At 40.0% G+C, this 20918-nt stretch overlaps 1 protein-coding gene across 1 annotated transcript in view; it reads right to left on the bottom strand.

Annotated features, from left to right (window-relative positions):
* rock1 (Rho-associated, coiled-coil containing protein kinase 1) overlaps positions 1 to 18598 on the bottom strand; it is a 31281-nt gene extending 12683 nt beyond the window's left edge. Inside the window, exons 1-12 of the mRNA XM_062428434.1 lie at positions 17757 to 18598; positions 7509 to 7590; positions 3929 to 4029; positions 3641 to 3778; positions 3348 to 3523; positions 2616 to 2700; positions 2295 to 2439; positions 1969 to 2107; positions 1755 to 1846; positions 735 to 894; positions 555 to 630; positions 324 to 412 (exon numbers count right to left, since the gene is read on the bottom strand). Of these exons, the coding sequence (XP_062284418.1) occupies positions 324 to 412; positions 555 to 630; positions 735 to 894; positions 1755 to 1846; positions 1969 to 2107; positions 2295 to 2439; positions 2616 to 2700; positions 3348 to 3523; positions 3641 to 3778; positions 3929 to 4029; positions 7509 to 7590; positions 17757 to 17849 (1376 nt within the window). The 5' untranslated portion in view covers positions 17850 to 18598. The remainder of the gene's footprint in view (positions 1 to 323; positions 413 to 554; positions 631 to 734; positions 895 to 1754; positions 1847 to 1968; positions 2108 to 2294; positions 2440 to 2615; positions 2701 to 3347; positions 3524 to 3640; positions 3779 to 3928; positions 4030 to 7508; positions 7591 to 17756) is intronic.
* Positions 18599 to 20918: the final 2320 nt, after the last annotated feature.

Raw genomic sequence — 20918 nt, 5'->3', positions numbered from 1 at the left:
CCTTATTTTAAATAGGTCATATAAGAAAATCAATAATTATCGATATCGACTGATATGAAACACTTTTATCGTGACACAGTTTTCAGCCATATCGCCCAGCCCTATAATGAATCATCTCAGGTATGTTGCTGTATGCAAAAGTCACATTTCCTGTTCACAAGCAACTCATCTCCACATAGCTTGCAATGCTTTCTGTCCTCTGTCTGCCACATTAAAAAAAAAACACTAACTGGTGTGTTAGACAAAAACATGTCCATCTCGCCTTTGATTTGACTGAGTAAGCAGCAGCCTTTTTGTGTGTGAATAAATGTCCCGTTACATACCTGCATTTCTGCTCCAATTCATCCTTCAGCTGCATCTCACTGTGGAGTTGTTCCTCCAGCTGGTAGATTCTTTTCTGCAAGTTCTCCAGCTAAAACAGAAACATTCAACAATGTTAGGAACACACAGATATCACAGATTCCTTCACTAAGGGAATTGGAAGTCATAAGCGGAGTTGGATAATTGGCCAATTCTACATAGCAAAGGCTTAAAAATAGTAGTCATTTACTCACATGACTCTTGTCTTCCTTTGTGGAGCTGCTACGTTTGTCACTGGTTTTTGTGGTGGTGGAGGAGCTGCGCGAAAGGCTGCAAACAGAACACACTTTTAAGGATCCTACATTTCAATACGTGTGTCATATAGTGTGAAAATGACACGTCTGCATATATACAGCAAAGTCTGATGGACTTACTGCTGATTGCTGTAGTAAGTGAAGCCTACAAAGGGGAGCTGGTTGCCCACAAAGGCCTTTGGTATTGGAAAGGTCTCCTCCTCTCCCCGATCTTCCTCAATGTCATCAAAATTACTGGTGTCAATGTCACTGCTCAGTTCAGGCACTACAGGGGCAGCCGCTGCACATGGTACATGGAGATGGAAGATTCATGATGATGCAGGAAAAACAGAGCCACTTCATTACATATATAATAGATATATGCTGCCCTACTAGAATTCAAAACAGGTCTCGCATGTTTACATGATTGACAGGTTGTCAGATAAATACAATAATATACAAACTTAACAAAACATAAATCTCTAAATGCTCTAAAAAGTTGTTTTATCAGTAAACACAGTAGTAAAATAGGCATGGCTCATTGTTCTATTTTGTCTGTATCATTTTCAATAGTTGTTTTCTTTTTTTTTTTATCTATAATGACTGTATTAGAGGTGGATTACCTGGGACTTGCCTGGATAAAAGATATAGCAAACAGTGTTTCAGTTTTTTCTGTAACCTGCGAGGGCTGCACAGTTTTCTGGATCACAGATCTCTTTTCAAACCCTCTTCAAAAAGAGGGAAGCCAGCCAGCTAGCAGAGCTGATCAGCCATTGGAACGACAGGGGTGGGTGGCCAACAAAAGTGCTGACTTCAGCCTAGTTAAGTATTAAATATAAACCCACTAAAGAACTGACTATAGCTACTGGATTTAGCCCTACATTTCTAATCTCTCCCTGCTCCAGTGTCGATCCCGGCGCATTAACATTTGCGATGGACTGCTTCCCCTTTTGTTGGCCTCAAAAAATGCTGTGCTGCCAATTATTACCCTGAGCAGGAATCGCGTTCGGTCTTGGAGAGGATACTGAATGAATGCCTCGTCTACAAGAATTTCCTGCAACTGTCTGTAGTAGGTCAAATGGAAAACACGATGGCCTATTGGCCTATTGCAGTAACAGTGTGCACACGGCCAAATGAAAAGAGAGGTGAAAATGTCCTTACTTTCTCTGATGCTCTCCCATGTCCACTGATCATTCTTGAAGAAAGGATGTCTCTTGATCTCATCTACACCATTCCGGCCAAGACGAACCTCCCTGAAGAAGTGAGGAAGTTTAATTCTTGATCATTTCAGAGATGAATAAATGTATATACAAAGAGACAGTTTTAAGACGTTAACCCTCTCCATGAGTCAGTGCTCAGTCTGTCACTATCTAACCTGTCAGTCAGGAAAGCACAGATGAGATTCTTGGCATCATTGGAGATTTCACTGTCGTCGGGGAAGGTCAGGGCATTCTTGTGGTTCATAATTTTGCTGTAGGTCCCAACCAGTGAGTCTGCATAGAAAGGCGTGTCGCCTGAGAAAAATAAGAGCCATGGGTTACTGATATGTCCACAGTGAGAAGAATTTGGAGAAAACATAAACACTGAAGACAAGAAAGGCTGCAGAATGTCATTTAGGCTTTTATATGGATGTCAATGTAAAACTTACACAAAAATTGACCTCTAACAGGTGACTTTTTCAGCAAACAATCAAAAACTCACCAACTAGCATTTCGTACAGGAACACTCCCACTGACCACCAGTCACACTCTCTGCCGTAATAACCATCTCCTCCTTGGGATTTCAGTACCTCAGGCGAAATGTAATCTGGAGTTCCCACTGCTGTGTCACATCGTACCATACCATCCTGAAAGGGGGAAACATATTTTTTAAATCTTTATTACTTTGTAGAGATAATTATTACCTTAAAATAACTGTCAAAAATAGAGTGGAGTTTAAGATGTTTATCACAAGCAAACATTTAAAGTACTTGAACTTTTACACTTGAGAAGAGTTACTTTTTAGGGGAAACTGAACTGATACCTTATTCATTTTCATGCAGGTCCCAAAGTCTGCCAATTTTAAGTGGCCTGCTTTGTCTAGCAACATGTTATCAGGCTTCACGTCCCTGAAACACACAAAACAATACAAAACTCAAGCAAATAACAAGGAAACTGCGGCACTTCACATTTTTATGTCTACAGTTGAGGTTAGAAGAGCCTGAGGATGTGAATTAGAAAAATAGCTACAGTATATAAATCAGAATTTAAATCTCAAATAATTGCTGGAAAAACAACAAAAATGGCGACAATGAAAGTGACTACCACTCATTTAAAGGTCTATAACTGGTTTAAGATACAGGTAGAGAACTTAGATATTTTACTAACACAAACAAACAACAAAAACAACATCTGACAAGACTGGTTTGTGATTAAAAAATAATCTAGTGTAGAATTTAGTGTTCAAAAGAGCACTCCACCTTTTTAGCAGTGCCCTCCTAAAAACAGTAACTCTGACCCTGGATCATTTCCTGCTTATTACAATGCCCCCTTTGATCATAGGTTACCACATGTATGAACTATCCAAGATAAATTATTTCATGTTTCACAAGCATTTCAAAGCAGACTTTAAAGCCCTAGGGATTACTTAACAGAGGTAAGAAATAGCATTTTCCATTAGAGTTGTTCATCCTCATGTTTCTGACTGCGGCTGAATCTGAAAACCAACCCGAGAAACAATAAGGAGAAGAGGAGAAGGCAGAAGTTTGGTTGTTACCTGTGAATGAAGCCCATAGAGTGGATACCGTCTAGAGCCAGCACCACCTCAGCAGTGTAAAAGCGGGCCCACTTCTCTGGGACGTCATAGTTGCTCATCAAGTTAACCAAGTCGCCACCGGGCATGTATTCCATCACCATGTAGAGGTAGCGGTCATCCTGGAAGGCAAAAAAGAGCTGTGGAATAGAAGAGAGGGAGAAAAAAAAATTAGTCAGTGCCATTCAAGCATTATGACAGCTTTTGTATGTGACCTGGACACAATGCTGGTTAAGTAGTTTTAAAATGCTTTTTACCTGCACCACCCATGAGCTGTTGGCAAAAGCCATGATGTCCCTCTCCTCCCAAAAGAAAGCAGAGTCCGACCTTTTGATCATCTCAAACTTGCTCAGCAGCTTCATGGCGTATACCTTGCTTGTGGCTTTGTGTCTTACCTAGAAAAGATGAAAAGGTGACAATCAAGTAACACTCATACAAAACTTCAGCACTTATAGGGCAAACATTAAACTAGTACTCAACAAAAAAACATAAACCTTTGCATTGTTTTAAACGGTTGTTCAAAAAACACAAGATGACATTCTTACCAATTGCACCTCTCCAAATGCTCCCCTCCCAATAACTTTAACCACCTCATAGTCCTCCGCTTTCATGCGTAGGTCCCGAATTTTACTAATGGTTTCCTTATCTGGAAAAATAAACAAGCAAAGACAGACATTAATAGAAAATAAATGCTATGTAGGACAATATACTCAGGAAATTGTTGCAATGACCTCATACGATGAGGCTGAGGCAGTGTGGAGTGCCTGAAAGAGCCTGCATGTATGTATTGTGTTTTTTCTGATTAAAATACAGTCTATCGTGGTTGCATTTCAAGTCAAATCAGTTCACCACTATCCTGTTTTTGTAATGTTACCACATTTGGGTGTCATGTAATGTTTACATACAGCAGAGGCCGACTTTCATAAGAATATGCAGCCTCTTGACAAACAGCAGAAAAATTGACAGCACCTCTGCACAGCTGAGGGAAGCCGTTTAGGAAAAGTTTGTTGCTTACTGAGAGTTGGCCACTCCCTGATGTAGCAATGCTAGCTCCCCTAAGGGAGACAATATACAATGTTCAGCCAAATTTGGTCATAGTTGAACTAGAGGGATAATTTTCAATTCACATGGGTCACAACTGGCACGGGAATGCATGGAAAGGGGGGGGCAACCGAGTTCAATTGATCTAAAAATAAAAACGCGCTGTTAGAATAAGAACATTTTAGAGTGAGTCATTTCCACTTTGGGGAGAGCTTCCCAAAATCATGATCCCAACTTGATACATCCCAGAGGACAAAAAATAACACGTTTGTGCTATTTGTACCATGTTTAGATGGTACAAACAGGATTTAATGTTGCTGTTGCAGAGAATATACTGTGTGTGTGTGTGTGTGTGTGTGTGTGTGTGTGTGTGTGTGTGTGTGTGTGTGTGTGTGTGTGTGTGTGTGTGTGTGTGTGTGTGTGTGTGTGTGTAAGGTTATTGCCAATAGACCCATGCATGCATAGAATAAAGAAATCAGCTGATATGATCGGGGAGCAAAGCACAATGCATGGGGGAGAGGCTCCGGAGTAAAGAGCCCTTGAGGCAACACATGCCATTGAGGAGCAGTGTCTCACAAGACAGCTAGTCCATTACTCCATATCCATCAATGCAGTTCCAACACTTGTCTGCTATACACAAAAGTACCGTACCAAGAGTAATTGAGGAGATGTCTAATGGCAGTTTTTGCCGAAGGGTTTGCAGAAGCTCGGGTTGACATTCAAATAAGAAACATTAAACATTTTTTATGATATAATGCTTTAAAGCACTGTTAAGGCTGCATTAAGTGCCATTAAATCCTCAACTCTTTAACATGGAGCCAAGAGAGTATAACATTTCCTTCCAGCTATGTTTTCATAAGGCGGGCTACCCCTGCTGGTTTAGCCGCCACCTCAACCACTGTCATTACAAATTAGTATATATAATAGGGGTGGAACTGTTCATTAAAAAGATCTGTCCCGTTCGGTTCGGGGCACGTGTGTATTGTTCGGTTTGTTCGGTTTTTGTAAGCCTTGCCTTTCCAACAGTACTAGCACCAGCAGCTACTGACCCGAGAGAGCGCTCACCATCTCCAGATGCAGGTTGATTATTGCAAAGCAGCCAAACTACACAATAACACAAATGATAGACTACACAAACATGTGTAGACCCAAAATATCTCTACAAAGTAAATATCTATAGCCTTTTATTATTAGCACGGCCGTTGATCGGTTACGAATAAATGATCCCATTTTATGTTGAAGTGTGACCTTGATCTCCTAAGGAGATCATTATTATTATTATCATATTATTATATCCACATGCCACATGCGGATTTGAGCAGCATCAATAAAACAGTTTCCTTTGGTGTCTTTCTCTTTTATCCTGCAGTGTGTTTATTGAAATAGGCTATATAATGCAGCCTGGGATAAGTTACACGTTTAATTTTAGAGTTGGCTTGTTGTATTTTAGCATTGTGAGGCAAATTTGTCGTTTTTTTAACAGGAGACGTGCAGCGGCTGTAAATAAATCAATGCCCATATAAAAACAATAACTGACGCAGAGGAAAAAAAGTAGTACGGGACACAGGACATTTTTAGTAACTTCATCAAACTAATGAATGTATTATGGAGCATGCATGCACGATAGTCTATATGTGACAGCTCTTTATTTTGTTATGATCTTTTCCTCTTTCAGTTAGGGCCGGTCAGGTGGGAATCCCTCCTGATGACGTGTTTCTCCGGGGGGAATCCCGGACCCCAGCCTGTGTTCACGTCCTAGTCAGTGTGTGTAAAATAATGTTAATTCGTCTGAGGCACTAATTTAAAAGTTTCCTTGATACATGCCTGTTGGTAAGTGTTAAACTACTCATTTTTTTTTATTAATCTGTATTGCGCTCTTGCCTTGATGATGTCATCCAGTCTAAAAATATGAGAAATGAAGTGTGAAAACCCCACCGGAAAAGAACAAAATAAACCACACTGAACCCTGTGACCCCAAAACCATGATATGAACCGAACCGTGGATTTTGTGAACCGTTCCACCCCTAATATAGAAGTATATGCTATACATGATCACTGACAAATAGACACTGATTATTAATCAGGGTAATGCGTTTCTGCCGCTGTGGACATAGCGAGAGAGAAGTTTACACATACAACAATCTGTGATGTCACAGACAAAGAGCACACAGTGCACGCAGAGCACCAATCACTTCCCCATGAAAGCAATCATTGCCCGATTCATTTCACACGTGAATACAATTTTCATGCTCTGCGCACGGGTGTCTTTAAAAGGAGCGCTATGAAGAGTTTCTGTGAGAAACTCAAAGAGAAAAAAAAGAAAAAAAAGTGTTACAGAAGGCTGTAAAACATGCTGCAAAGGGAGTGATAGAGAATATGTTGGGTTATGATAGAAACGAAGACAGAAGAGGCAGAGACATGACGTGTATGTATGGTTATAGGTGTTTGTCTATGTGTAATAAATGATACAGAGAAAAAAAAAAGAAAGAAAATTAATCAAAATCAAACTAAACTAAACTAAACAGAGGAGGAGGAAGAGAAATGTTCATAGAAAAGAAAAGTTAATATTTGTCTGTACGTAATTTAGGAAATTAAAGACATATATTCCCAAGATATAACTGAACACTGATGTCCTGCCCCATCAATAATAAACACTAACATGACGGTTGCCAGTTTCTAAAAATGTAAATGCTTGTGCAGTTATATCAAGGTGGGTCAGTTTGAGCCTCACCATCAACCTTGTCACGGTATGTTCTGGTTTGTCTAGTACATAGTTATGGGGGTTCCCCGGTGTAAGGGCAAAGAAGAGCCATCCCGACAGGCGTCATGTGGGTCACCAGCCATTTATGAAAGCCCCTTTGTTGGAGACACTGAGCAGCAGACACCTATTGTGTCCAAGCCTGCATAGAGGCAGTGACCCAAAAACAGCCTTCTTTTCTGGGCCCGGGCTTATACCCGTATGTAACTCTGGGCTCAGCAAAGCACAAATGGTTAAAGTGAGAGACACGGAGGGGATCAACGTTAAAGGAGGACATGGGGGGGGGGGGGGGGGGGGGGGGGGGGGACACGACGAGGAGTACTTACATCTATTCAAAAAGTTGTCAATGCTCTTGTTTTTCCTCAGGGCAGGAAAGTCAAGGTCGTACACCAGTGCATCCAAGCCATCCTGAGGAGAGGAGAGAAGAGAAGAGAGGAGAGAGGGGTTAACAAGGAGGAGGAAAAAAAAGCTACAGTCTTCTATTACTCTAACATCACAGGTGACAACATGTGATGTTAGAGTAATAGAAGACTGTGTAGCTTTATTGGGACAGATTTGAGCAGCTAACAATGGGCTAAAAGCATGGATTACAATAATAATGTCTGGGAGGTTTTTAGCTTATTACAAAGAGCCGGATTTCACTGCAACTGTAAACATTCACAGAGTGTTACAGGGATTAATAACAGATCTACTGGCTGCATGTAGTCTGCACAGGTCTATTTAAAAAATATATATCACTAAATTATTGTTATAAGCTCTGTTTAATACTAGAAAACAATCTTTAAAAGGTATCATATCGAAGTATTTGTAAGGAAAAGTGAAAAAAAAAATTACTTTCATTTGAGTTTTTAAGAGGCAGGGAGCGTCATCCTTTGAGTTCAGTTAATACAACAACAAGCACATTACTGAACAAGCTCACCAAACAGGTCTGCTTTTAATGTCGTCAAAGTTATATGGTGGATAGTCATGCGGCTGAAATGTCGTGAAATAAGCGTGCTGTGAAAAGGTTGTGACGTCCAGACGCTCGAGTCAGCTGCTGGACAGAATTGGATTCATGAGTTATATTACTGGAAAATCTACTTTGGAGCCAATATGCAGACACAGACATTGCGAGAGAAAAAAAAAAGCATTTTAACTTTAAAAAAAAAACAGCTGATGGAAAAAACTGAACGCCTGGTAGATTTTCAGAAACCCAACTCTGCCACTCTGGATGGATGACCATATTTCCCACCCTGGTCACAAAGTTTCTAATAAAAGCAACTGAAGAAAGTAAGTAGCTTTTGATGACTGAAGCATCAGGGTGGTGTCTAACAATAACGATACAGTGAGGTCAACTGTATGACTTTACAATACAGGCCTGTAAAGACTCACTGAAAACACAGAAGCTACTCCCACCACCTCAGATCCTGACCCTCATTAGGATCATTCCTGTTAGCTTTAAAGAAAGAGCTGAGTATGATGCTGTTAAATAAAATTAAAAAGTTATCACAGATATTTAAAATATTGCAACACCACCAGTAAACATACAGTAAAGGCTTTCCTGCCACAGGCTAGGTAGGAGCATAAGTGCTACTGGCGGGATTTAATCTAATCTTCCATAATCCAGAATGGCTGAAACAAGACAGGCACACAAACACTTGAACACCACATACTGTTTTGCATTCCAGCTAGCAAGTGTGAGCCAGATGTTGAAAACTGACTATCTTCTGCCACTTTGTTACAGGTTAACTAGCCTACATTTGCTTTCTTCAATCAGTCAGAGAGAAAAAATACTGAAGCTATATTGCTAATCTAAAATCTAAATTCAAGGAAACTTGAATTAACCTGTGGATGAGATACTTAATCTCTGAATTCACTATCAGAGCAGGAATCTTGTCGTTCCTGTACTGTGAATGATCTGCTGTTATAAATAATGACATTTCTTTTTGCATCTCTGAGCAAAACAATGATGACACACAGTGAATCAGCAGCTCAGACGAGGCGAGGAATCCTCTTAAGTAACTCTGCTGCTTCTGCTGAACAGTGGAGGTCAGGGCCATACCCCCATCTATGAGGGCATATTACAAGTAAACGCCCTCCGGGATGGGTGGAAGCAAGGGAAAGGCAGGTGGGAGGGGAAAAAGGAAAAAAAAATGGGAGGTGAAGAATGGCTGGTGGGAAGGATAAAAGCAACAGAGACATTCATGGGGACAGAATGTGGGAAATTAATGAGAGGGGAGGATGCGATCAACACACATGGTGATGCTGAGAGCCATCATCTGCTGAGCTTTTTAAAAAAAACTACTTTAAGCCAACTTTCAGAAGGGAGAATTCACACAAGACAGACCACTGGCTGGGAGAAAAAGGGGGCCTTGTTGGCCATTCAGTATCCAGCCAGGCTGCACTGGAAAAAAAAAAGAAGCTGAAGAACCGAGTCCTTCAGGACCGTAATCACAAGGCTCTGTACTCAGCAATGCACGTTTGCATAACTTCCTGCCGCAGAGCGCTCTGGACAGCCACAGTAACATTCCTTAACAGGACTGTACACGTCAGAGAGCTATTTTAGGTATGTGGCCAAACAAGTTCTCAACAAAAAGTGAAGGAAGGGAGGAAAAAAAAAAAAAATCCATCCCAAGTACAGAGTCACATAGTGAGCCTTATTTTCAATCAGCGCTAGTGCTTTTAACACTATGACGGAAAGGAGAAGGGAGTGGAGGGCTGTGCATGTGGGGCCAGCTGCTCCAATGGGAGAACAAATGAAGGAAAAAACAAAGAAAAATCAGAAGACAGCCCAGGCTAAGAGTCCTCTACCAAATCTCCAAAGTGACAAAAGAAGCAGCTATAGTGAGCGGAAAAATCTCATCGTAGCTTAAACTTAAGACTTCAGTTTTAAAGGGGAAAAAAACAAACAACTTTGTGTATTAAATCAACAATTTGAAGCAGTAAGCGTGAATAGAAACGGGTGTGTGAGCAGCAACTTTTCAGAGTTTGAATCTCAGCATTTTGCATCTGCGCTGTGGTTTGTGCTGGTTATCCTCGTGGAAAGAAAGCGTTAAGGTATTTGTGGGAGATTGTATTTACAGATACAGAGGTGCTAGGACTGAGAAATAGAGATAAAAATCCTCTATTGCCAAATATATGATGACACAGTAGATGTTATAGATGCTAATCCAGCATATCTGACAACTGACATAAAAAAATATATCAATATCAGCTGTCAGTAATATTAACCAGGCACACAAACACAGTGTTTGTGTAAGGTGTTACCAGGTTTAACCCTTAAACAGCCAACGTGCACCAGGAGAAACATACATATAGACATTTTTTATACCTCAATAAGGGCAATGTATCCAAAATATTTTTTTTAAATGATTTGGGGAAATGTTTACTTAGGTGCAAATGAGATAACTAGGAACATAAAAGTAAATAAAAAGAATAATTTTCACATTTAATTTTCCACTCCTGCCCATTTAATGTTCAATAAATAAATATAAACCGTACTGTAGTGTGATGGCTGATTTGTGATCATGAGGGTTGTCTCTGTTCTGCTTTAACTAACTTAGCACTCCGCCGATGGGCCAGATGGAGCAGCCAACAGCCCCAACAGGGATCCTTAGCCCAAAATCATCCCCAGGCTATGCTCACAAATATAAGGTTGATGGTCCAGGATCACTGACAAAGCTCTTTCTTGGCTAGGTGGTGAAACTGTGTGAAACTAACACACATAAATATATTGAACTTGCAGCTCTGAAATACACAGAGAGGGGAGAGGGGGAGGACCGTCACAGATAGAGAGGAGGGGGACCAGGAGATATGGTATCGTTAAACTACGGAGATAACGGAGCATAAGAGCTCAAAAGATACCTTTAGCCCAAAGCTTTTATAGTTTAATCTATGTTTTATCTTGTATTTTACACCTGCTTTTATTTAGTTTCCCCTTTTTACCTTTTTCAATGTTTTCATTTTATTTTAAACCCATGTTGTTTATTTTAACTTATTTGTCCTTGTTTTATTACTTTAAATGTAAAGCACTTTGAGCTGAATTTTTATGTATGAAAGGTGCTATATAAATAAAGTTATTACTATCATTATTATTATTAGTTATTTTTATAATAGTGTTGCACTGGGTCAGTGTTATGGTTCTCCTGCAGCAACACTACAGGTTAACCAGGCTACCTCAGCTAACACACATACACGAGTGTGCTACAGCTAAATGCTGCGCTGCTACAACCCAGTGAACTATTTTGATAGTATTTGCTTGGGTCAAGGAGCGTATTTTTCATACGACTGCATGCATCAAACTGATACGTCTATACCACGATAGTTCGAGACATCACTAAATGTGCTGTTACACCCCATAACGGCCAGATATGAGGAAATTTACCACACACAACACTCTACCAATAATCTAACCTAACAGAAGCAGAGCAAAACTGTGCATGAAATTCAGTCAGTGCAACAAGCATTGGGTGGTAGCAGGCCACAGGCTATATATTATTATGTGGCAGTCTTTGGAGGGGGAAAAAAAAAATAACTGGGAAACAAAAAGTGGAGCTCACAGTGCTCCATGTTATCCTATTTCTGCTGATGCTGCTTCAGGCAGAGAGCGACACTTCTCTGGGATTATTAAATAATAATAAAACGAAAAACCATCTCAGTCGTCGCGCTATTAATGGAACGTGGTAATTATGCAAGTTTCAAAAAATGTGTATAGCAGCACAGAAATACACAGAGGCCAGTGGTTGACATTACATATGGCAATTATTTCTTTAAAGCTTTAGGGGAGAGAAATCACACACACACACACACACACACACACACACACACACACACACACACACACACACACACACACACACACACACACACACACACACACACACACACACACACACACACACACACACACACACACACACACACACACACACACACACACACACACACACACACACACCTTTTCCAGACATTTAAGTCTGAGTTAAAATTTCCATGGGAGATTCATCCACATCATCCCTTTCTGCATGCCAGAACAAGGCATGTGGACAGGCCTGAGTCGAGCCCTTTTTACTTCTCACTTCCTTTTCTGCCACCTCTTCAAGACAATATGCTTTCCACATGTGAGCGATTGTGCACGGGGCTGTTCAGCTCGCAATGCAAATAAAGGCAGCTCCATCGCAGGCTGCGCCCGTGTAAACACAAAATGTGATCACGCAACTGAATGAAGCCATTTAAAAGCATTGAAATACCTCACTGCAGACTTTACGGTACAAATTAAAACATAAGGAGACATTTGGGATGCATCAATTTTGGAAAACTTTGGAAGCTCATCAGTGAGAGTTACTACGCACTTGGTCTGTAGTCCTGCTGTATATAATATCTACCGACAGGAAATCCCACTTACCTAGAAAGCCTGCATATCTAACCAGTCTACTGGATAAACAGCAGTGACAGTAAACCCAGGGGTGGCAAAACAGGGGGCATTCCATTTCCTTATGAGGTCCCAGCGAGCGGGAATCACTGTCACAAACGTTTTCATGTCAAAATATAATTGAGTTATTTCAACAGTGAAGAGCGCTCACGTGTTTCCACTGACTGAGCTCTGGAGTCTCAGGCAAAAAACTTAAGTCTTTCTTTTTTCTTTTCCTTTTTTTGCACTGCACAGGATTTCTGACCTTACCTGAACAAATAAACCATCTTATTAGAAACATTGACTCAGTTCACTTCGACCATCTTCACCGGATAAAAGGTCGCAGTCCTTTTTTAAGTGGGACATAGTAAGTGGATTTTACTAAATAAGATCAAAAAAAGCATGAGGAGGCTGTAAAGTTCAGTGGGTAAATCAAAGGAAAAAAGCCTTCCATTATTAAAAGACTGGATAATTTTAGTATGCATTCCTGCACATAATCAGTCAGTTGAGGGAATGCGGAGCTACAAATAGCTCGGCCAATTGTTTTTCCCCATAGCCGAATAGCTGAGGAGAGCAGTTTACAACCGACAGCCCTGAACCTTTCTGACAATAGGGGGACGGATCAAACGCTGACTATAACCATTACTACAAATATGTGTTTTTCAACTTGAGATGGGATTCATCATTAGGGAGCAGGCCCCAATGGTTTTCCCAGCATTTTTAGCCAATAACCAACAAACCTTTACATGATGTTTACAAAGATCTCTCATTTTGTAACACTTTATTCAGGCTGATTGTGCTGCTTACAGGCAGCGAGCTTTAAAAAAAAAAAAAAAAAAACTTGCAGAGACTTGAAACACACAAGTTAATCCACCACCATGAAAGTGTGACTAGTGACTATTTTTTTGGATATTTTACGGTTTGTGTTTGACATTGTTTTAATGGAGGGCTAGGTTTTTAGTTTGACAATGATAATGTGCTGTATACCTGCATGAATTCTTGTATTGAGGGTTTTTCGGCAATTCTCCTTCACACTGTTCTGTATTCATCATTACTGTGTATTTTTTATTACATAATAAACAAACAAACAAAATTTTGTCACTTATTTTTTCCATCAGTTATATGATGTAGCTGTGAGCGGGGACCATTTGCAAATAAAGCGGTGGTGTATTCAATGATTGCTCTGGCATCCATCTGGATTCCTGTAGGAGTTTCCAAATCTGTCACTGTTGGCAGCCACTTCGCCATGTGACAACAAAAAGGCTGGGCAACACGACAACATAAAATCATCACAATATTATTACACATCCGCCTCAGCTATCAAAAACTCATCTTCACACAAGTGCTTTTCATGCTAAAATCATGCATGAATTATACGTTAAAAAATGCTTTCTTAAACTGTCACAACTAACGTACAGCAAAAAAATAAACTGTGGGCAATTTCACAGGTTTTAAAAACACAAAAACCACCAGTAGAGTCATTTATAGAGTGACAGTGAGTCATGTCGTGCTTAGCTCTAAACTAATTAGTACAGAAATGAGGTTGGATAATTTAATTGTACTGTTTTCAGGTTGTATGCTAAAGTAAATGTTACAGAGCACAACCTTTTAAAGTGCATTAATTATCTCGACTTGATATTCAGCAAACGCTCAGCAACAATCCTGGTCCGCTGACCCACATGCAGACATAATTTCCCTTAAAACTGTGCAGATCTGTCACTAAGTCTTGAATCAACAGTGACTGTAGCTGCATTATCAGTGCAGACAACACCTTAAAGGCAGGAATTGCTCATTAAAGACAAAGGTCACAGGCAAGGCAGGAATTGACTGTACTCTGGTTGTTACTTAATCCTTCACAGATCTACTATGCCAGGCTACTTTAACACACACAGTGAAATTATCCATCTAATGACTCTGAAGACTTGATTTTAGACGGCTGTGAGTGGGGACTGTCCCTGTCCCAGCACATCTCTTCATGAACAGCATCTTCAGACCGTGGATTTGCTATGTGACAGTTTCTTTTGAATGCCAAAGCTCAGGTGTATGTGTCAGGGAGTCAACCACACTTGGAAAATGGAAACCACACCGCATGCTAACTAACAGTGGCAATGTGACCATCATTTAGGCGAAAGAACAACTAAGTTAAAATTAGCATATAATCTTCACAATAGCCATTCTTATCCCGTTGATTCTTTGCCACACGACACCACTGATTAGTTATAATGGCTTAAGTAGTAATAAACACCTCTTTCACTGACATCATTGTGGGAAGAAATCTAATTAGACCGCAAATACTCGCAGATATTAACCTGCAAATATAATTTAACACACTGATTATTCCATTCATTCGACGAAAGCTCTTCGGCACACAGTTTTCCACATATAAACAAGTTCATGTATAGCCTTCACACAGTCAATCACTGTCTACAAATCTGGTTTACTGGCCTTGCCGTTTCCTGTAATTACTCTTATTACAGATTTAGAGTCCAAATAACAGATGAAAGTAGGATCAAAACACAGAATATATATATATATATATATATATATATATATATATATATATATATATATATATATATATGTATGTATGTATGTATGTGTGTATGTGTGTGTGTGTGTGTGTGTGTGTGTGTGTGTGTGTGTATATATACACCTCAATAGAGGCAAAGCCCATGCTAAACAAGTTCCAACATATCAACCCAACCATTCGAATTTACCAAATGATAAACATACTCTACCACTGAAGGCATATTCAGTAGCTACCTATTTCCTGTGTACTGAGGTTCAGAGACTCAAAATAAAATGAGGATGTTTGAGGAAGGCGTACGCTTTGAAAAGGATGATTTGATGGCAGCTATCAGTCGTCGCAGACAGAAAAACGTATCAAATCTAGTGGCCTTAATGTCAGAGAGCTTTCCCATCACAATGTCAGGAATTCTGTCTGTACAGATTGGCTCTTTAGAGGCCTGCCTAGAGCACAATGATTGGGGAGGGGGGCAGCCCAATCAAGATAAGGCACTCTTCTCTCCAAGCAGGATTTATTTAGGGGGGTAAAGATAAGGGGTGACAGGGCTCGAGCTGAGTGGTATGGTGCAGAGCCAAATGTCACCATCACACAACGCAGGCCAGGCTTCTATGGGAAGAAAAGTAGAAACACAACAGTGCTCAACGCTGGAGACGGAAAGCAGTGCCAGCTCAAGACTCAGGTACAGAAACATGGCCAGTAAAAGGCTTGCATTGTGTATTCTGATGGAGCCTATTACTCATAGCCGAGCATGTTGGCTGCTTTATGAGTTAAATGTCCTGATTCACGGCCTTCAGAAACATGAGTCTTCAGTCCACATAATTTTGGTTTATGGGTAGAGAGCAGAGCCCACACCCAGCTACCTCAGAGCAGCCTGCCTGGTCTCGACTCTCTCTCCAGACATGCAGAATGGCTTTGGGACACACAGGGAACTCCAGGCCAGTCAAAGACAAGAGGTTATTTGATTAGCATGGAATTTTATTAAGCTGTGGGTGGAGTTGCATGGTGGCAGAGAGAGCCTCGGCAAAAGGCCTCCATTCATTGATCAAGGGAGATTGCAGAGACGGGGAAAAAAGAGGAACAACACCCTTGTGTGTGTGGCTGCCAGCAGGAACAGTCCCCACAGCTTTTTGCCATTAAAAATGCAGAGCATGTGCACTTTTAGGTGAGTTTAATTGGCTCTTTCTGCAACAGGATGGGAGGTCACAGGGACTAAGCAAGTTTTCTTTTCAAGAGACAGCTATCTACAGAAGCCTTTACACAAATATTCCATGTTGGGTGTGTGGGTGGGATTTAAGGACAAGCCCCCTTTCCCAAAAAACAGATTCTGTGATGTCCCTGAGACAGGCTGCCTGCTACAACACCCATATCATCCAATCAAGACACAGGGGTCATTAATTAAAGAGTATAACCATAGATGCACAACACATGAATGAGCTACAATGAAACTACTGTATACACAAATCCATGGCTACCATTTATTTCTTGCTAATTCAAAAAAGTGAACCCTAAGTGAGTACGACTGTTTTCAAAATATAGGTACCAAAACATTGGTACCAAGGTCAGTCCCTGGAAATTTAGGCCAGGTTTTTCCATCCAATTACCCACATGAATATTCAGTTTAAGTACACTATACATCTGAGTACAACTGCCCTTGTGAGTCACCGAGGGCCAAATCCTTGTGAAAACATTCAGTGCCACTATCACCAAAGCCACAGCGCTCTCGATATCAACAAATACTTGACACAACAACATCCCCATGGCATCCGCTCCATGGTGAGTCAGTTCCTGGGATTGCTGCATGTAATAAAAAACTATGAAGGTGTTGCTTTAGGGTGTAGCACGTGGCAGCAGACACACTTTTTCCCTTCTAGGCTGGAGAGTCACTTCATGAGTTGTCACCTCATAAGACAGGAAGCAGCCAGGACGATCTCCAGCCAACAGGTGTATACTGATGCAGCTGGAGGCCTGCAGGTTAGAACAGGCTTGCAGGCAGCCTATCACTTCAAATGAAGCTTAGATAAGTAAATCTAGACAAAACAGCACAGAGCACACCTAACCACACACTTGCAATTGATCTGAAGGGGGGAAACACTAATGACATCCCATATCATTATCAGATTGCAGTAGGTGGCAAGGGAACCAATCCACTTGATCATATTTAATAATGTAACATATCACCACTGATGTGAGTTAAACCCCCAAAATAACCTGAAAGCTTGTCTGATGTCGTCTGTCAGTCAAATTTAGACACCACTGCTTTTTTAATTTGTTTGTCTCCTTTAAGGAAATCCAGTTATTGGGTACTGAGAGTGCACCGCTGTGGAAATTAAACACAAACCCTGCTGCTAGCAATTACAGATTAATTGTTTTTGGCTGCCCGTTCATATTATATTTGAGTGCAAAATAACACAGCTCAACCTGCTGATTGTTTTGTTTTCCTTAACACTTAAAGGACATATATGTGTCTACATGCACATATTTGAACTTGACTAGGTGTGTGAGCCAAAGTACCTAGTCAGCGTTACTTTCAAAACATTTCTTCTACGACAATTGAGACGACTAGTTGGTCTCGGAAAGAATTTCTGCTCCAAGGAGTAGACTGATCCCGAATGGCTAACTCGCTAGCAGCCTAGCCTAGCCAGCAAGCAACAAACTTACCAGAAGACAATCCGTATTTATTTCTGACTTTGGGTCCTTCAACATGGCATCGATTTTTCCAAATCGAGCCCCCAGACTTTCTCCAGCAGACATTTTTGCTGTTGAACTCAGTCCCGGTGTTGAGTTATGGACAAAAAAAGCTCACTGGTGAGACAGAAGGCTGGCTAGCTAGCTTTTAGCAGCCAGCGGTAGCTAGCTAGCCAAATTGTTCTTTCTTCGTGTGAACTTTCCGCCTCCACTTCAAAGAAAACACATCGTTCTCCTCAGGCTTTCACAGACGATGAAACGTTTCAGGTTGCGTTGAATGTACAAAAGCCACATTTCCAGTGTCGAAAGATGTTTCCCAGTATGAGTGGCAAATAACTTCAGTGGCAGAAGATAAATGCGGCGACAGATTAGTCAGCCTCCGCAGGATGCCGCAGAGGATAAGGGCTTAAAAATGTTGCTGCATCCAAACAAAAGGCAACTTAAACTTCAATGTAGCGTCTGTTTGTAAAAGCACAGTTTGTGGGGAGGGTTAGTCCGGGCCCGTTCCCATACCTGTGCCAGGCCCTTGCAGAAAACGACAAAACGAATCTGACAGCTCAAAAGTAGAAGTGGTGGGAAAAAACTTCTGCTTCTTCCAAATTTCGATGAGTTGAAACACGGAGTCGTTTGAGCGTTTAACTGCAGTCCTTCCGCCGCAGCCCGGTGCACTGTCACTGACTGTCGACTGCTCGTCGTCCAAATGGCTTTATCTCTCACATCGAAGGCAAACAAATTGGATTTTGATGTATGTTAGTTTTTGAGGGGGGGAAAACAGCAGACGATGCCCGATTTTCTCCCACAGGCTGGCCAACATGTCCGCCTTCCTGTTCAAACACCCCTGAGAAGCAACTTCAAAATGTCAAGTACTGCGCATGCGCCTTGCCGAGACGCATTCAAAGAGTTCATATGTCTATGGTTCAGACTGGTGGTGGAAACATGTTGCTGGTCCTAAATGTTACACAGTATACACTTGTATTTCACTGAAAAGTTCCTCTGACAAGTTGAACAAAATGAAAAGGATAATACAAATTACTCATCTTTTCATTTCCAAAAATTCAAATGTTGTTGATAGCTTATGTACAGGGTTGGGAAGGTTAGTTAGAAATGTAATAGGTTACAGATTACTTTTACCCTATTTAAAATGTAGTAAGTAACGTAACTATTTTAATTAATTAATCAAAGTAATATAACTTGTTATATTTCATAACTGTTTGATTACTTTTCTATTTTTCTAACAAATGTTTTCAGCTGTTGGGGCAAGTGTACTAGTTAAGCCCACCAACATCTAAGTTCGGGTGTTTTTCATGGATACTAACATGGTTAATAAGGGAGATCATTTCTTATAAAGCAAGGTTTATCTCGCATTTGAAAATGTATATATAACCCTTAGTTCATGTAGATTTTGGAATATAAAATAAAGGTATTTTATGAAAAAAGTCAAAAGTCTCATGGGCTTAATTGGTACTGTGACATCGTTTAAGCCCATGTGTGCTCCAGATAAGTCCACGTAATGATTTATTTACAAAATATAAAAAAAAATATTGATTTCAAAGAATTAAAACAGCAATATATGTTTTTAGTAACATGTTAAATACTAAAAAATTAGGGGAAAAACTCTCTTCCTGAGGTCTGCCTTCAGATGTAACCCCCTTCGTAATCATCAACATTTTCATGAGTAACTGTAATTTAATTACAAATGTTTTCCTCAGTAAGTGTAACAGACTAAAGTTACATTTACTTTACAATTAAATCACGTAACTCTGTTACCCCCCAACACTGATTAACAGTCTACAGAAACAGTTCCACCTGTATATAATCATTCCTTGTGTATATTTTTTAAAGACCAATTGACGATTAGAGTTGTGACTATTCTGTGCAAATGCACTGAAAGCCACTAAACTGGAGTCAGATTTATTGTATGCATAAACAAACTTGGGCAATTAAAGATGATTCTATTCTCCTCTAATATAATATAATCAAATAGAATACATTTTGATAGAATATAACAGAGTAGAATACAATATTGTGGAATGATTACTCAATGGAGGATTCAATTGAGTAAATGCTTTTAGTTCTGGACCATAATTAAATAGCTTATTTGACTCTATTTCATTCAATATAGAGTATTGTATTCTAAGTATTCTGTTCTATTATATTCAATAACTCAAATTATCCGCAAGGGTTCTGGACTGTAATGAATGAATGAATGAATTAATTAATAAGCCTATTCTATTCTATTCTATTCGAATGCCTATGTTTAGTCTATAGAAATATATTCTATCTATTATAATATAATTGAATAGAATACAATAGAATATTCTGTAATTAACATCACTCATTATAATATTACATTGAGTAAATTGTCTTAGTTCTGAACCATAATTTGTTTATGCTATATTATTTTATACAGAGCAGTGTACTCTATTCAGCAGGGCTGGATTAAACCACCAGAGGGTCCTGGGGCAAAAGTGAGCTGTCAGGCCTCTCTTCAGCTCACCACATACCTTGTCTCTGTATTATAACTGTATATAATAATAATAAAAGCTGCAAGCTGTTGACCCTTGCACATCGGAGCATGCAACAATCAAAGTGCTGTCATTGTGGATCAACATGATGCAGCGATACAATTACCAGAGGGCAACTGATAAAGATATGCATTTTCATGACTATTGGATATTGCATGTAGGAGACACTTCCTGTGTCCAGTAAGTGGCAATATGATTATGACTCAATATGTGCATACAGATGTCTTCACTCCTGGACTTTTATGCAGCATATGAAATTTGGGGTAGAGTGGACAATGTAAAGTAAAATTACAACAGGTTCCTCTGTCACTCAAAAGTGTTGCACTTTGGATTTGTGGATGTTTTGAGATTTCACTGGCTAGATTTGAGGTGGACCTGTTCAATACTCTAGGAGGGGTTTAGAAAAGTTCCATACCTGTAGTGCCTAAAATGTTGTGTTGTCACATGACCTATAACATTATCATTTATAGTATCGACTATTCCTTCACAATTTAATGTCATTAGTCTGAGGGTTATACCAACAGAATTACAAATGAATTCAATAAACCAAAAAAGTTTTAAAAAAAAAGTTTGTTTAAAATATGGAAAAAATGTCTAAAATGATGAGAGC

The sequence above is a fragment of the Scomber scombrus genome, chromosome 11, assembly GCF_963691925.1.
Source record: "Scomber scombrus chromosome 11, fScoSco1.1, whole genome shotgun sequence".
Taxonomy (NCBI): domain Eukaryota; kingdom Metazoa; phylum Chordata; class Actinopteri; order Scombriformes; family Scombridae; genus Scomber; species Scomber scombrus.
Note: the sequence above shows the minus strand (reverse complement) of the source record. Positions and strands in the feature narration are given on the sequence as shown.